Source organism: Camelina sativa, chromosome 16 (genome assembly GCF_030686135.1).
Source record: "Camelina sativa cultivar CO46 ecotype springtype chromosome 16, ASM3068613v1".
Lineage (NCBI taxonomy): Eukaryota > Viridiplantae > Streptophyta > Magnoliopsida > Brassicales > Brassicaceae > Camelina > Camelina sativa.
Genome location: NC_141895.1, coordinates 13,562,116 through 13,575,264, shown reverse-complemented (window position 1 = coordinate 13,575,264; position 13,149 = coordinate 13,562,116). Strand labels below are relative to the sequence as shown.

Genomic DNA, 13,149 nt, shown 5'->3' with positions numbered 1-13,149 from the left:
CTAGGTGAGTCGCCGATAACTTGGTGTTCACAGAAGCAGGAGATTGTTGCTTTGTCCTCGTGTGAAGCAGAATTTATGGCAGCCACAGAAGCAGCCAAACAAGCAATCTGGCTTCAAGAACTCCTTGAAGAGATGACTGGGCGGAGAAGCGAGAGAGTAGTCATCCGGATCGACAACAAATCAGCCATTGCTCTCACCAAGAACCCTGTGTTTCACGGCCGCAGTAAACACATACACACTCGTTTCCACTTTATACGGGAGTGTGTCGAGAACGAACAGGTGAGTGTTGAGCATGTTCCTGGTAACTTACAAAAGGCTGATATTCTAACCAAGGCTCTTGGAAGAATGAAGTTTAAGGAGATGAGAACTCTTATGGGAGTATGTGAAGTGAGTGAAGATGATTCCAAGCTTAGGAGGGAAAATGTTGTTGTAAGCTTGGAATAACTTGAGGATAAAGTCAAGTATGTTTAGGAGAATCTAAATATACATGAGATAAGGATTAGTATGTCTTAAGAGAGATATGTTTGTGTAGACTTTTCCTATTATGTTTTGGTTTTGGTGTTGTCCTCTATATAAGGAGGTGCTAGTTTGTAGCACAACTTGTGTGTTGAGAGGCTTAAGGTTTGAGATAGTTTCCTTGAGATTAATAAGAGAGCAATTCTTATTAAAATACTTGTGTTTTGTTCTTGTGTTCTGTTCTTGAATCCACATAACAGAGAACTTCAACAAGCATGTCTAGTCTTCTTGATCAGAATGTCGAACAGTAAGTACCTCTCTTCTAGAAGCTACATAATATACCATGAACGTAGACTTAGGATAATTCTTCTCATTTGTAATTATCTGTTCTAGTAATTATCTTATTTTTAATTAAGATTTTCTAGGGTTTTTTTTTTTTTTTTATATATATAGTGTTGTTTATTTTATGAGGAGGGTTTTCTCAAACCATAGGCTTCTGTGCTTCAGTGCTTCATCACACAAAACGTTTTCTGACCTATGTCTAGCGAATCGTATGTCAACCTTGAACCGAGAGTTACTTCACTAAACAGGGCAGAAGAAGATCCTATGGAACCAGACGATACTCGTGAAAAGGGTCAATCTGAAATTTCATCCAATCAAGACGAAGCTACTAAAGGTGACCCTGGTTTCAAAAGACCTTCTCAATTGACGAATATTTTAAAAACTGTTTTTAGATGTATTAAATGTATGATTCTTATTTCCTTAACTGCCATCTTGAAGATATTCATGGAGAAGGTTCACTGTCTAAAAATTTGGAGTCGGTACATGGCAAAAAAGCTGTATCCAGATACAATTCAGCTCTTGACATGATACTGAAGGTAAAGTCAACAACAAAAATAATTCAAAACCTAAACTCTCTTCTTCTGATTCAGCTCATTCTAATTTTCTGTTATTATCTCTTTACTAACTTATCTTTGATTTTTTTTTTTTTTTTGGCTACTGCAGTCCCTCTGTAACATTAAAGTTCTTAAAGAAGATTTGGTGCACAATCGGCAACCATTTTCTGACAACCAAGTTCCGTCTGCACTACGTAGTTTCTTTTCTGCGTTTGTCTCGGAGCAGATAAAAGAAGAGGAACTCTATAGGCACTTACTGTCCAACTTGCTTGCTTCCCTAGAAAAAGAATTTCATTCCCTGGTTTGTGCAGATAAACATAAGCTTCTAAGTATTATTATTATTATTATTATACATAGGCCTGAATGTTGGCTTTAATGTCATTCGTTTTTTTCTTCAACTCATTTCAGTCAAGTGATGGTGCTGAGGTACTCGTCGCCATCCTCGAGTTTTGTCATTGGTGGAAAATTCAAGAAGGAGAAAGCTTGGTAACTCGCCTTTTTACGTTGGAGGTATATGAAAGAATGAGTTGTAAAAAATGCAGAAGGAAGCCAAATCATCCAGAGCAAAGTTCTTATGGAATCGTTATGCCTGCTGATTCTATCAGAGACTTAAAGGTGTGTTTCATTTTTTCCATATTTTTCTTTTGTACCGAAACTGGCACTTAAAAAATCCTGCTCTGTGATTATGCTCTGTGGTTTATATATATGCAGAGTGCTCTTGGGAATATAAAGTTTGAAGACATCCTTAAAATGATCCGCATGGAAGATAAAATGATATGTGATGTTAGAACAGGAGGCTGTGGAGAGACAAACTTTGTCCACCACACTATCAGTAGATGCCCACCTATCTTCACAATTGGTAAGTTTTGACCATGAATGTGTTCTTATCTACTCGTTTTATTTATTGTGGAACGATCAAATAGTTTGCTGTTTTTATGGGTTTGCAACATTAGTGCTGGAATGGGAGAAGAATGAAACTGAAAAAGAAATATCTGAAACAACAAAGTCTTTGGAGTGGGAGATAGATATCAGCAGGCTATATGAAGGCTTAGAACCAAACACCAAGTACCGGCTTGTGTCAATGGTAAAATCTTAAACAGGGTCACATATGTTTGCGCTATTGTTCTTCTGTATATCTTGTCTGTTACAGTCTTAGAATATGGAATGCAGATTGGTTGTGGTGAAGAAGAAAAATACATTTGCATGGCTTATAAAAAGAACCGGTGGGTCAGTCTCACACATGAAGCTAAAATAGAAGAGGTAAAATGAAACAGTAGCCTTTGTCTTTCTTGAGCTGGATTGTGAACTTTGTTGGGTTAAGACATTATTGATATGTGCGGTATAGGTTGTTGGTAACTGGGAGAGTGTTGCCAGATTATGTGGGGAAAGGAAGGTTCGTCCAGAGATTCTGTTTTATGAAGCTGTTCAATGGCCTAACAAGTGATTAGAACAGTATGGGGGAACTGAAGTTTGCTACTTACACTAACTATGTTTGCGAATATTATTTATTTTCTTTAGTTTGATGGGATGATTTCTCCAGGTTCGAACCATGGTTTTTATAAACTGACCCCTATATATGATCTTATCGTACAACAAAAAAAAGGCATAATCGAACGATTTGGAAGCTCCATTGCTAGTACACGCATTCATGTTTTGAAACATAACTAGATTTTAAGTCGCGGAGACTATCTTTTTAAACTAAAAATTCAAATTTAAATTTTATTTTTTTTATTAATTTATTAATTTTGTTTAATGCTTAAGATTGTATGACTGTTATGTAATCATTTTACATATTTATTTCTTAACTTATTTTTGTATTGTAGCACTGAGGTAATGATATTTCAAATTATTAATAGTGATCTGAACTTGTCTCAACATCTAATCTTGTCCTGTAATATTTTTAAATTTTTATAAGTTTAATTTTCATAACATTATAAAGTTTAATTTTTTCTTATATCTGGTATAGTTATATAGTTAGTCTGAAGAACCAAAATAAAACAGATAAAAACTTTTAAATCACTATTTAATCATTAGTTTTTCTTGATTAATGTATATTAAGGCAAAGTTTAGAATTCTATATCTTTTTCTCTCATTTTATAAACATGAGCAGAAAAAATAAACATCCAAAAACTAACAAACACGCAGAGTTACTTAGTTTTTATAAGTTTTTTCTTTCGAATATATGTATAACAATTAAAGCAAAATTTATGGCATTTATTTGTTTGCAGATCCGATTTCTTATATTCGGATACATATTGTTGAGAGGTAAAATAAATGATAAAAATTTAGTTAATATTCTTTTTTTTTGTCAATATATTTAGTTAATATTATAATCGTGCGATTATGGTATTTTATGGAAATAAATACATAAATAAGTTATGATATATATAGTAATTTCCTAATTAAATATAGGAAATTTAAGTATATATATTTCCTACATATTTAGTAAGCAGTTTTGATAACAATAATTAAGATTTGATTTGATTTTAGAAGATTTAAAATTTTAAACAAAATATGACAAGATATTGTTATTTCATTTATTTATAGAGATTCCCGTATTTTCCTTATCATCCGCTTGATATTTTTTAAAAACAAATTATATGAAAAATTAAAACCGATGAACGTACTGTATTGGAGAGCTGCAAAGACACGGTTAGAGATTATGGAGAGTCAATAGATATTTCATAATATAGACATGTCAATTTCAAATTGAAAATATTATTTATCAGAGATACCTCATCGAATCACATGAAATATAACAACTTACTCGGTGAAAAAGGATTTTTAGTGTTAAAAAGCTGAAATATTTATTTAATGAATACAAATCATACCTGTAAAAATAACCAACAAAGGCTTTAGTATGATATACCTAGTAAAAATCATTTGCCTTTGTTTATAGATAGGTGGGACGTCATGTTGTCAAATTGAGATTTTTAATTGAGGAAATCAAATAATACTGCACAGAAGTAAAAAAACAAATTGGTAAATGAAAATAAACTCAAAAGTCATTCTCTTTCATTGTTAATAATCTAGAAACATAAGCTATTGAAAGGCTCAATGAAGCTATTGCTTTTTTTTGCTAGATTAACATCTTTATCATAAAAGCAAAATGTTGAGGATGACCAACCCGAAATGGACTTGGTTCGAATGATCAAATCTGTATATAAAAAAGAATGATTTAAACTAAAAAAGAATGATCAAAACCTAGAACACATAATAAGAACCAGGGAGAGAAATTTACAAACCTAGAACACATAATAAGTACACAGACGACTATGTAGGCCGAATACATTGATCTATTGACAAACTTAGTTTATATAGGTAGTGGATGGTTAGGATTAAGTTTGGTCGAAAGCTAGAAAATCTTGCTGAGCAAGTTTAAGATATGAATTTGGACCAAACTTGGACATTTTGCAAATATGAATTTAATAGGCCGAGGATTATGCATTCCATTTTTGGAATAATTTATTATGTAGAGATGGTGTATTATTTTGTTTTAGAAAATTGGTTGTGTATCATTAAAAGTTTGAGAGATTATAGTAAACTTATAGATATGTTGTTGATCTAATGACAATAAAATATTATGTTTTTAGTCGATTTCTTTGATTTTAGTAATTGATTTTTTAAATTGTTTAGGGATCAATATTGCAAAATAACAATTTAAATAAGTACAAATAAAAGGGTAAAATCCAAAATGTATTTTTTTTAAATGTATATATAGATTTTTTTAAAAAAAAGAAGAAATAATCCAAGCTAGCTATGTAGTTTTTAGGCCTATCTTTTAAATACGTATCAACATAAGATAGATTCATGCTTATGAAGTAAGAAATTAGATACTTTATGAAGATCTTTATTGTGCAAAGAAACTAAAAGAGGAAAATTTAAGTGAAGAATACCAAAGTTAGTAAATATTGTTTACCAAAAAAAACTTTAGTAAATATTTAATTGGTATATAATAAAAGTTGATCTCCAAATAGCAAATTTAAGAACAATATATATTTTTATGTTCTAAACACAAATTATATGTATCTCTATTTGATAAAATCCTAATAACATAGACTAATGGACTTCTCATTGCATTGGGCTTTCTAAGGGATCCACTAACACTTAATATAAAACAGCACACCGATCTAACCCTAGAAAATGTTGAGAGCTTCCAGAAGTTTCTGTAAGTGACGCTGAACACTCAACAAGTGTCAAGGGTCTCTCTTCTTCAGTTCCTCCTTCTCCGTCTCGTCTCGTCTCGTCTCGTCGTCTCTCTCTTTGTCTCTCTAAGGTTCGTCGGGATCTTTCTCAAGCTTTCACAAAACCTTGTGTTCTGTAGTTGTGTAGCTTCTCTGAAATCTATAGCTCTGTGTGTACGTCGTTTTAATATTTGGGGAATTCTAAATCAAAAAGCTTGTCTTTGTGTAACTGTGTAGAAGAATGGATTTTGCTGCATCAGCTTTTGCTATGATGAGTAATTGGAGAGCAAATAATCCTCCTTCTTCTTCTTTCCCTCAGGTTCGTTGTAACTTTTTCTCAAGCTTTCAACTTCTTCTTCTTCTTCTTAGTCTTAAAGAAAAGAAAGTTCAAAACTTGCTGTAGCTCTGTGTGGTTTGATTAGTATTTGGGAATTTCTAAATCTCTTCTGTTGTTGTGTAGAGGGGTTCAAGTGTACCAGATGTTGCAGTTTTAAGGAGTTGGAGAGATCATCTTCCTCCTTGTGCTTCTGTTGTCAAGCTTTCTCAGCTTACTACTGTCAACAACAACAGAAACGAATCCTCTGTTTTCTCGTCTGGTGGATACAGCTGGTATGTGAATCTTGTTCTACACTACAAATTTTCAGATCTTTCATCACTTTTAAGTAAGAAAGTTTGGCTTTTTATAACCGATCTATCTCAAAATTATGAAAATCAGGAGATTGGTTGTGTACCCTAAAGGAAATGAAGAAGACAATGGAAAAGGATTTGTCTCAATGTATGTGGAACTTGACAAGAGCTGCCTCTCATCCACATCAGCACCACCCACGGAGGTCTCTGCTTATCTCTCTTTCTTTGTCTTTAACAAGAAAGAGAATAAGTATTTTTTAGTTCAAGGTTCGTATGCGCATACTCTCTCTGTCGTATGAATATATATTTTATGAATGCAGTGATATGTGTATAACATCCTTAACGTATTAACATGCAGATGTGGAAGTAAAGAAATTCGGTTCTTCAAGAACTGTCTGGGGAGTTTCTCAAGTTCTTCCAGTTGAGGCTTTCAGTGACCCTGCCAATGGATACATCTTGGAGGGAGAAGAACATGAGTTTGGTGCTCATGTGAAGATTGCTCCATCACCTGTCGCTGCTGCTGAAAACCTCCCTTTTCACAAATTCTCTTGGAGTGTTAGGGATTTCTCTCTTCTGAAACAGAGTGATTACGTCTCAAAAACCTTCCAAATGGGAGAAAAGAAGTGGTGAGTCTATGAATGTTTCTCTTTGTTTTTCTGATATAATTGTTGTCTTTAGTAGTAACTATTTCTAACAAGTGGACAAATAATGTTGTTTTACAGGACTCTAACCGTGTATCCAAAGGGAGACTCTAGCGCAGAGGGCCAATTATCCAGCTATGTGCATTTAGCTGAAGGGGAAAACTTACTGACGGGTGAGCTGATATTTTTGCGAGCAAAACTGCAGGTTCTAGACCCGCGTGGATCGAAAAACCTATCAATGTGCCGTAAGTAAAACAATATTGATGCTACTATTTCGCAATGCTTATTGTCAGTGCTAATGCATGGGATATAATAGATGCTGATGACATTTTCATTAGGCGTTCTTAACTTATGATGTCAGATATCCCACTATACATTGACTATAACCTAGTGGTTTTAAGTTTATAACTAACGTGATTTACACACTTTGTTTGTTTTGTAGTTCAAGGTTGGGTCATGACCTCAAACGCAGGGTGGGGTCTTCCTCAGTCCATGCCTTTAGCTGAAATTCAGGAGGGTTACTTGGACAATGAAGATACTTTGAATGTAGAGATGGAGTGCGAAGTTGTTAACGCCATCAAAAACCACCCCTTCTTTTAGGGTATCTACTGTTTAGCTACCTCTCTCCGTCTGTATGACTTACCTAATCTGTTTTATACGTAGAAATCGAATGTGAAGTTAACGCTCTATCTATGTTTAGGATTATCTTATTATTATCTACTATGCATGCATGTATGACTAGTCTGTTTTATGCGTAAAGATTGAATGTGATGTGAACGCTCTATCTATGTTTAGGATAAATCTAATTATCTCTATCTACCATGCATGTATGACTACTCTGGTGTATGTGTCCTTATTAGTTATTTAATTTTTGCATGTGTAGTGTTGTAGATCCTTGTTTCTTTCTTAAATCTGTTTTGTTATGGTTTTTGGTTTGGTTTATATCTCTTACTCACCAGTTTATTAAAGTTCTATGTGCGATTTAGCAATTTATTCTTGTCTTCTTCTAGGTAACACCATGTATCTGAGATGTCACTTAGATTTCAATAACCGTAGAAGATCCGTTCAATTGGCTAGAATCCTGTTGAAATCTAATTGATTAAATGTTCGGTAATTATTCAAGTTTCTAATTTATTCACATCCCACAAAAGAAAAAAGAAAAAAAATATATACATAATTCACAAGTATCTCACAAAATCTCAAAATACCATTAAATCTCATTTTTATATGATAAAATATAAACTTTTTCATTCCACTAAAAATTATATATATACTATTTCATCCTTTTTCATAATTTGATTTTTTACTAATGAATAATTACTTTTGCACAAAAAAAAGAATATATATATATATATATAAATGATTACTAAGAAATGTATTTGCAAATATAAAAACCAAACCAATATGGACGGACTTATGGGTTTGTTTGTTTTTGTTTCTTTTGATCATCTCCCAACTTCGAAATATTTCAGACCATAAGTGAGTTTTCGCACAATTTCTGGTTTTTTCTCGCACATCTGTTAATTCTGGGAAAGATGAAATCAAATCGTAAAAAACAGAGAGTGCACACAAGTTGTTCGATAAAATTCCCCACAGAGATATATCGAAGAAGAGTTGTTCGAAAAAGACGACACCGCGATTTTGGGTTTCTCTTGTCACGTTGATCTCACGTGATATAAAGCTTCGCCAACTCGCGTAACGTGGAACACACGTGATAAAAAGCTTTCATCTTGTTGTTGTTATCGTCTCCGTTTGATTTTTCAAAAGCATAGAGGAGTACAGACCAAAGTAATCGCAAGAGCCTTGAGGAGAATCGTTCGTTACTCTTTCTCGAAACATGAAGACTTCTCTTTCTCTTTTACTCGAAGATCCTGAGGAAGCACAACTCAAGAAACTTGTTAAAGGTTACTTCGACCAAGGAGATCACTTCAAGGCATTGGAGGCAATTGAGGATTCGATTTTGATTCGTGGGAAGGAAAAGGTTCCAACAATAGTTCATTACCTACAAGGTTCTTTCTTCTTCGAACAAGCGACTAATACAGAGAACAGTGACCTGAAATTCCCATTCTTTTTGGCTTCTGTTGTATGCTTTTCTCAAGATTGTGGTGTACACGCTTACTCTGCGATTGCACTGTTAGAATTGGCTAAACTGCTTGGCTCAGCATCGTTTTGCAGGAAAGCTCTGACCATTGCAAAAGAAGGCTTATTTTTTCTTGATTCTTTTGGTGGTTTGAGCTTGAGCGAGGGAAACACTAAAACTTCTCTTGAGAATGTAGTCCAAGCGGCAGAGTCAATGATCCTCCTTGGTGGCTTGAGCTTGAGCGAGGGAAATACTAAAACTTCTCTTGAGAATGTAGTCCAAGCGGCAGAGTCAATGATCCTCCTTGGTGTTACTTCAGAACAGTCTGAACCAAAACTTAGGGAGTCAAAAAGAATTCAAGACAGTGTAAGGAGTGACCCGCATACTGCAGCGGGTAAAAGATTGAGGTCGTATTGGGCGAGTATGGATGTTGACAGTAAAAGGAACTTCATGAAAGTAAGTACTGCAAAACTTAAAGCTTATGTTGAGAGATTATACGGCAGAGAGGGTATAGATGCTTTGGAACAAGTTCTCGATTCTGCAAAGATAAACAGAAAATGGAAATTCTGGATGTGTCGATCTTGTTCGCAGAAGTTCTATTATCCTAAAAAGTTTAAGAATCATCTTGAACAAGAACATGCTGCAAAATTTAAACCTTCTACGACAAAGCTTATGGCGCAGAGGGTAGATGAAGTCTGGGCTGGTATGATATCGGTTGCAGGTTGGGAACCTGTTGATGCAGTAGCTGCCGCTGAAATAATCAAGAACCGGCTCGAATTTGTGAAAGAGTTTGTATATGAGAATGGATGGTCCAAAAACTGGCCTTTAGCTTCAGATGAAGAACGCAGCAAGTTACTCAAAGAAATCCAGTTGCTACTTGTTTCGTTCCGGGAGCGGAGAATTCTCTCTTGTAGCATTCGAGATTGGATGATGCAGTTTACGGTTAAGCATCTTGCACAGTTTGAAATTTCCGAGCAGACTCTTACCTCCGATTGCCGCTTAGTGGAAACGCCTCAGAGTATTTGCTTTTTGGAATGTCATGAGCTCCATCAAATTCTAGAACTTCTCAAACGCATTAAGTTTGAAAGGGTTGATGGTACACAACTGGTTTCCAACGCAACAAACAGTTTATTGGTTCGTTTGAGAGTTAAGGAAAAGGTCCAGCTTGACCATGAGTTTTCATTTATGCTTCTGGATAAAAGACTGCTCAGAGGAAAGATTGCTTCATTTGATGATGAAGGGACGATAGATGTTTGTGATCACAGTGTTCACTACACCAAGACGCATCCTCAGGGCGATGATATCATAACCTGGTTGCTAGACTACCCTTTGATAGATGAGAGCTTTGAATTTCCCAGATCTATCAGGGCACACAATCTTGAAATATGGGTGGCTGTTTTGAGAGCCATTCACTTCACATGTACGACTTTGGGAACCAAATATGCAAAGAAGTTGCAGATCCTGAGTTATGATAGAGCTCTTTATGACGCCAAAAACTTATGTATACTGGAAGATGAAAGGAGAAAAAATGTTCCAGAAAATCAATGGAACTCATATGCATCTCTTCTATGCGATAAATGTGACGAGCGTCTTATGATAGACGCCGGAGATTCTCACACCACAAAACTGTACTTATGTGCAGTACGAGATGTTCTCGAAGGAGCATCACATCCGACATTTGATTTCCCCGATCTAGAAGATTGCCTGACTCTCATACATGGGCATAAAAATCTCAATGATGATATAGTGTTGAAGTCCATAGACCTTCTGAAATCAGTGGTCACCAACAAGGTTCAGTCCTGATTCTTGATCTAAGTTATAATTTTACAACAGAATAACATAAGTTGTCACCGTAAAGTATATATTAACTTGCAGGTTCCTGTAGCTGATACAAAGATTTTACTGGTTGAAAATTCGAGGATCAATTTGCTAAACGACCTTGTTAGGCTTTCTGCTTTTGACTACCGCTCTTATATCCTTCACCTGTTGAAACGTTTCCTGCGGGTTGGTTTGTAACTTTGATTTATACAACTGTCATATTCCCTCTAATATTTTCTTTGACAGGTACCTAATATTATAATTCTGTCTCTTCGTCTAGGATGAATTGGATGGAGTTGTAGATATGGATGCCAAAAGCAAGTTACGAGCAGCACAAGCCGAACAAGAGAAGGGGAAGAAGTCAGAGTCAAACAACAAGAAGAATAAAAGCAAAAAGGTCGCTAAAATCTAAATTCTCTATTTGCTTGCATGAATTTTTTAATTACTCAGTTGTAAGATTTAATGTCCTTCTCCTTCTTGGTGTAACAGAGAACTTTAGCGAGCATGTCTAGAAATTTTGATCAGAATGTTGAACAGTAAGTCACACTCCTTTAGATGAGAACTTTGATTTTTTCAAGACTCGTTTCGCAAGTTGTAAATTCTTTGTAGGTTTTCTCTGAGCAAAACATGATCTTTACATATGTCCAGCGAATCTTCTCTCAACCTTGAACCGGAAGTTACTTCTTTATCACCAAAAACAACGAAAGATTCTATAGAACTAGAAGATACTCTTTCAAGTGAAAGGGGTCGATTGGAAACTTCATCCAACACTGAAAGTCATGAGGAAGCTACTAAAGGTTATTTCTCAGTTGATGAATATTTTGAAATCTCTTGTTTTTGAGAGCATAGTTTCTTATTCTTTCATTTGCCATCTTCAAGATAAGCAAAACGTGCCTGGAGAAGATTTACTGTCGGGAAATTTGGACTCAGCACATGAAGAAGCAACTAGATACAATTCAGCTCTTGACATGACGCTGAAGGTAATGCAGACACCAACAACGATAAGATTCAAAAAATTGAGCTCTCTGATTCAGCTCATTCGTTGTTATCATACAATATATAGTATTTGTTTACTTACTTCCTTTAACAAATTATGATACTGCAGGCACTCTTGAACATTAAGGTTCTTCGAGAGGATTTGGTGTACAATCGGCAACCATTTCATTGCAACCTGGAAGAACAAGTTCCTTGTGCACTAAAAGATTTCTTTTCTGCTGTTGTCTCGGAGCAGATAAAAGAAGATGGACTCTACAGTTACCTACTGAGCAACTTACTTGCTTCCTTAGAAGAAGTTCATTCCCTGGTTTGTGCGGATAAATATAGGCTTCTAAAACTTTCTCACTGTTTTTTTAAATGTCATTCTGTTATTTTTTCACACTTTTCAGTGAAGTGATGCTGCTGAGGTAGTCGTCGCGATCCTTGAGTTTTGGCATTGGTGGAAAAGTCCAGAAAGAGAAAGCTTGGTAACTCGTCTTTTTACGTTGGAGGAATATGAAAGAATAAGCTGTAAAAGGTGCAGAAGGGAGCCAAATTATCCAGAGCAAAGTTCTTATGGAATTGTAATGGTTGCAAATTCTGTAAGAAACATAAAGGTATGTTCATTTATTTCCATCTGTCTTTCCTACAAAAACTGGTACTACTCCTTAAAAGCTGTTCTGTGATGATATATCTCTGCAGTGTGCTTTTGGGAATATGAAGTTTGAGGACATCCTTAAAGTGATCCGCATGGAAGATGAAATGATATGTGATGTTAAAACAGGAGGCTGTGGAAAGACAAACTTTATTCACCACACTATAAGCAGATGCCCGCCTATCTTCACAGTTGGTAAAGTTTTGACGATGATAGTGACCTTATCTGCTCATTTCATTTACTGTGGTATGATTAAACGGTGTTACTGTTTTTGTGTGTTTGCAAAATTAGTGTTGGAATGGGAGAAGACTGAAACGGAAACAGAAATATCTGAAACAACAAATGCTCTGGACTGGGAGATAGATATCAGCAGGCTATACGAAGGGTTAGAAGAACCAAAGACTAAGTATCGGCTTGTGTCAATGGTAAAATCTTTAAAGGGGTCAGAAGTATTTGTGCTATTGTTCTTCTGTATCTTTTCTCTGTTACAGTCTCGGAATATGGAAAATGCAGATTGGTTATGGTGAAGAAGGAAAATACATCTGCATGGCTTATAAACGTAACCGATGGGTCAGTCTCAGACATGGAACTTTAGCAGAAGAGGTAAGACGAAACAATTGTCTTTTGTCTCTTATGAGTTGAGTTTTGAACTTAAATAGGTGAGACACTATTGATATGTGTGGTGATGGCATAGGGTGTTGGTAACTGGAAGAGTGTGGTCAGAATCTGTGGAGAAAGAAGGGTTCGGCCAGAGATTCTCTTCTATGAAGCTGCTTGATCGATCATCGATGGCACAAATAGTGACATCTTCCACTTC

At 35.3% G+C, this 13,149-nt stretch overlaps 4 protein-coding genes across 8 annotated transcripts; all 4 read left to right on the top strand.

Moving 5' to 3' along the window:
• The first annotated feature begins 569 nt into the window (after nucleotides 1-569).
• On the top strand, nucleotides 570-2,982 carry LOC147925467 (uncharacterized). 3 transcript variants are annotated; one of them, XM_087490525.1, is made up of 9 exons: nucleotides 570-763; nucleotides 1,047-1,132; nucleotides 1,237-1,334; nucleotides 1,462-1,653; nucleotides 1,761-1,967; nucleotides 2,064-2,211; nucleotides 2,306-2,436; nucleotides 2,523-2,612; nucleotides 2,698-2,982. In XM_087490525.1, exons 1-9 carry the CDS (start codon nucleotides 732-734, stop codon nucleotides 2,794-2,796), a joined length of 1,083 nt encoding a protein of 360 aa, XP_087346651.1. In that variant the 5' UTR covers nucleotides 570-731; the 3' UTR covers nucleotides 2,797-2,982. The 3 variants fall into 3 exon arrangements, with proteins under 3 accessions (XP_087346651.1, XP_087346649.1, XP_087346650.1); XM_087490523.1 differs by having other exon boundaries at nucleotides 608-763; nucleotides 1,002-1,132; XM_087490524.1 differs by lacking the exon at nucleotides 570-763 and having other exon boundaries at nucleotides 901-1,132.
• A 2,508-nt stretch (nucleotides 2,983-5,490) lies between these two features.
• LOC104750317 (uncharacterized) lies at nucleotides 5,491-7,680 on the top strand. Of its 2 annotated transcripts, none has more exons than XM_010472090.3 (7): nucleotides 5,491-5,628; nucleotides 5,774-5,855; nucleotides 5,997-6,145; nucleotides 6,252-6,430; nucleotides 6,522-6,789; nucleotides 6,886-7,049; nucleotides 7,247-7,680. In XM_010472090.3, the coding sequence occupies exons 2-7, from the start codon at nucleotides 5,778-5,780 to the stop codon at nucleotides 7,402-7,404; spliced, it is 996 nt and encodes a 331-aa protein (XP_010470392.1). In that variant the 5' UTR covers nucleotides 5,491-5,628; nucleotides 5,774-5,777; the 3' UTR covers nucleotides 7,405-7,680. The 2 variants fall into 2 exon arrangements, with proteins under 2 accessions (XP_010470392.1, XP_010470393.1); XM_010472091.3 differs by having other exon boundaries at nucleotides 5,492-5,628; nucleotides 5,777-5,855.
• Nucleotides 7,681-8,094: 414 nt separating this feature from the next.
• Nucleotides 8,095-12,226, top strand: LOC104750316 (uncharacterized). Of its 2 annotated transcripts, XM_087489749.1 has the most exons (8): nucleotides 8,095-10,675; nucleotides 10,760-10,888; nucleotides 10,983-11,099; nucleotides 11,192-11,238; nucleotides 11,351-11,499; nucleotides 11,582-11,682; nucleotides 11,808-12,005; nucleotides 12,088-12,226. In XM_087489749.1, exons 1-8 carry the CDS (start codon nucleotides 8,642-8,644, stop codon nucleotides 12,088-12,090), a joined length of 2,778 nt encoding a protein of 925 aa, XP_087345875.1. In that variant the 5' UTR covers nucleotides 8,095-8,641; the 3' UTR covers nucleotides 12,091-12,226. The 2 variants fall into 2 exon arrangements, with proteins under 2 accessions (XP_087345875.1, XP_087345876.1); XM_087489750.1 differs by lacking the exons at nucleotides 11,351-11,499; nucleotides 11,582-11,682; nucleotides 11,808-12,005; nucleotides 12,088-12,226 and adding an exon at nucleotides 11,312-11,343.
• A 38-nt stretch (nucleotides 12,227-12,264) lies between these two features.
• Nucleotides 12,265-13,110, top strand: LOC147925466 (uncharacterized). Its single transcript, XM_087492632.1, has 5 exons — nucleotides 12,265-12,294; nucleotides 12,380-12,578; nucleotides 12,624-12,757; nucleotides 12,846-12,935; nucleotides 13,027-13,110. The coding sequence occupies exons 1-5, from the start codon at nucleotides 12,265-12,267 to the stop codon at nucleotides 13,108-13,110; spliced, it is 537 nt and encodes a 178-aa protein (XP_087348758.1).
• Nucleotides 13,111-13,149: the final 39 nt, after the last annotated feature.